Raw genomic sequence first — 2,576 nt, forward strand, 5'->3', positions numbered from 1 at the left:
CGGATTACGCACTTCAGACACCCTGATATCTCGGCGAGGAACTCGCGACTCGCGGCACGCCGCGTCCACCTGGTTCACAAAGACGGCGAGATCAGCACGTTCGAGACGTGATCACCACGAATCTCGTATCTCCCTGTGTGTTCGCGCAGTCCTCTCGCAGAAGGACTCCTCTGTCGTCCAGCGGTGTCGGCGGGCGGTTTTCATGAAGCCTCCCCAATGGCCCGGGCTCGTCGGCCTCGTTGAACCCCGTTGAACCTCGTCAAGAGTTCGAACCGTTCAGACACTTCGCGCATGGTAGCCCCAGCTTACCGACGAATTCAGTCGGTCGTGGTCGAAGGGCCCCAGGGTCGAGCAGTAGGCTCGATCAGCGGAGTGAAGGCAAGGCGCAAAGTCGGCGCAGCTCGGCGTCCGTCGCGGCTACGAGCTGGTCGAGTAGCCGGTGCGCGCCTGCAGATAGTGGTGATAGAACGGAGGGAGCGTGTCCGGCGGCGAGGAAGCCGCGACCGGGTTGTTCGCCGAGTTTTGAGAGGTTATCGAGAGGCCCAACGGGGGAGGCCCCGGCGAACGCTAGTGGGCCGCTAGCGAGTGGGCCGTGAGGCCCTGAGGGCTGAGCATGGGGGGGCTGTGGCTGTGTCCCATGGGCGAGCCGTGGAGATGATCCTGCGGATGGTAGCCCTGGTGCAGGCCCGTCTGTCCCTGGTGACCTGGCGGCATGCCCTCCATGATCCCATCGCCCAGCGTGTTCGGCGGCGTCATCCTCTTCTCCTTCTGCCGTCGGTTGCAGAACCAAACTCTGACCACTTCCTTCTCCAGCTGCAGGCTATCCGCCAGCGTGGAGATCTCCTGCGCCGAGGGCTTCGGCTGTTTGTGGAAGTGCTGCTCGAGGGCCCCTTTGACCGTCACCTCGATCGAGGTGCGCTTCTTCCTTTTCCTGCCCTGGGCGGCGATCTTGTCGATGCTCGTCGGCGAGCCGGTCGTCGAGTCCGCCTCCTCGAGCCACTTCTGCAGCAGCGGCTTCAGCTTGCACATGTTCTTGAAGCTCAGCTGGAGAGCTTCGAACCTGCATATCGTCGTCTGCGAGAAGACGTTGCCGTAGAGAGTACCGAGCGCGAGACCGACGTCCGCCTGGGTGAAGCCAAGCTTGATGCGCCGCTGCTTGAACTGTTTCGCGAACGCCTCGAGGTCGTCCGAGGTCGGCGTGTCCTCTTCCCCTGCGCTGTGGTCCCTGTCGTGCGCGTGGCCAGGGTGCAGCGCGTGGCCCACCGGCGAGCCAGGGTCCCTCAGGTTCGGGTGCAGCCCTGTTTGGTGGTTGTGCAGCGGCGGGTGGTGCTGGTGCGGGTGCGGGTGCAGCATGCCGTTCATCGCGGCGTGGTATTGCTGCAGGGTGGTGGGCGAGGCCGCGCCACCGCTGGGGTTATAGTGGGCCGAGGCGACGACTGGCGCGTGCCAAGGATGCGGCGAGGCCATGCCTGGCGACTGATGAGGTCCTCCGCGGTGATGCATCGACTGGTCGTTGGCAGCCGCCGCCGCGGCCGCGGCCGTCGCTGCCGCGGCCGCAGCCAAAGGCTTCACGTCCAAACCGGCGTTCGCCTGGTGTGGATGGTGATGGGGATGGTGGTTGGTGTGGTGCATGCCCATCGAGGACGCCCAGTGGTCGCTGCTCGGTTGAAGGCTCACCCAGGGGTTCGCCGACGAGAGGCTCGCCGTCGGATGAGAGAGTCCATTCGGCGACGGCGACGACGACACCTGGTGATGGTGATGATGGTGGTGATGATGCTGAGGCGCCGGCATGTACTTCATCTCCCCGGCGTCGGCGGCGCTGCGAGGCGAGCCCGAGGAGTAGCCACCCACGGCGATGTTCATCCCGATCGCGGTACCCGAACCACCATCCAGCTCGGACGACACTGCGCTACTAATCGGCATGTACGTGGTAGCGGCCATCTACTTCTCCTCGCACTCAGTTCTCGCCGAATCCTCTCGCGATCGCCTCGCTTGGATTCTCAGGAGGGGTTGCCCCAGGGAGGTTGCCCCAGGAGGGCACCCTCTTTTCGTAGGCTGTTCTGGCTTTTCTCGTTTCTTCGCCTGCTTCTCGGAATCCTAACACGCTCCAAGAGTCTGAGTGTGTCTTCTGTGTGGACAAGGGGATATCCGACGGGGAGGGTGTATCCTCTCCTAGTTACAGTCCCTTTTCCTTCGCTGATAAACTCTCACACGTAGCGCACAGTCCATCGTTCGCGACGACGCACCAAATCCCGAGTAAGCGGCATCGTCGCGCGCGAGAACAACCCGTAGTCCATAGTTTTCCCAAACAGACGATGTTAACGCGTTCACAGTAACAAGAGAGCCAGGTCTCTGGACCCCGTCCTCCGGGGAGGATCCCCGCGGAGACGTTTAACACTCCAACTCTGCTGGACCTTGTCCCAGGTTGACGCTGCTCTCCCTCGATCCGTTCCCAACTCCACACGAGAACAGTCGAAGAATCTGTCGAGAGTTAACCGAAGCACTCGCGAGCTGGCTCGGTTCTTACCGATCACTCATCGCTGGTCGCGTAATCACTGTCGGTGGTTCGACTGAGG

The 2,576-nt window shown here is 62.8% G+C and overlaps 1 protein-coding gene across 1 annotated transcript; it reads right to left on the reverse strand.

The window, feature by feature from the left end:
• Positions 1–418: 418 nt before the first annotated feature.
• Vvl (ventral veins lacking) lies at positions 419–2,154 on the reverse strand. The gene has a single exon (XM_076390367.1). The coding sequence runs from the start codon at positions 1,939–1,941 to the stop codon at positions 568–570; it is 1,374 nt and encodes a 457-aa protein (XP_076246482.1). The 5' UTR covers positions 1,942–2,154; the 3' UTR covers positions 419–567.
• Positions 2,155–2,576: the final 422 nt, after the last annotated feature.

The sequence above is a fragment of the Calliopsis andreniformis genome, unplaced genomic scaffold (assembly GCF_051401765.1).
Source record: "Calliopsis andreniformis isolate RMS-2024a unplaced genomic scaffold, iyCalAndr_principal scaffold0022, whole genome shotgun sequence".
In the NCBI taxonomy this organism is placed as follows: domain Eukaryota; kingdom Metazoa; phylum Arthropoda; class Insecta; order Hymenoptera; family Andrenidae; genus Calliopsis; species Calliopsis andreniformis.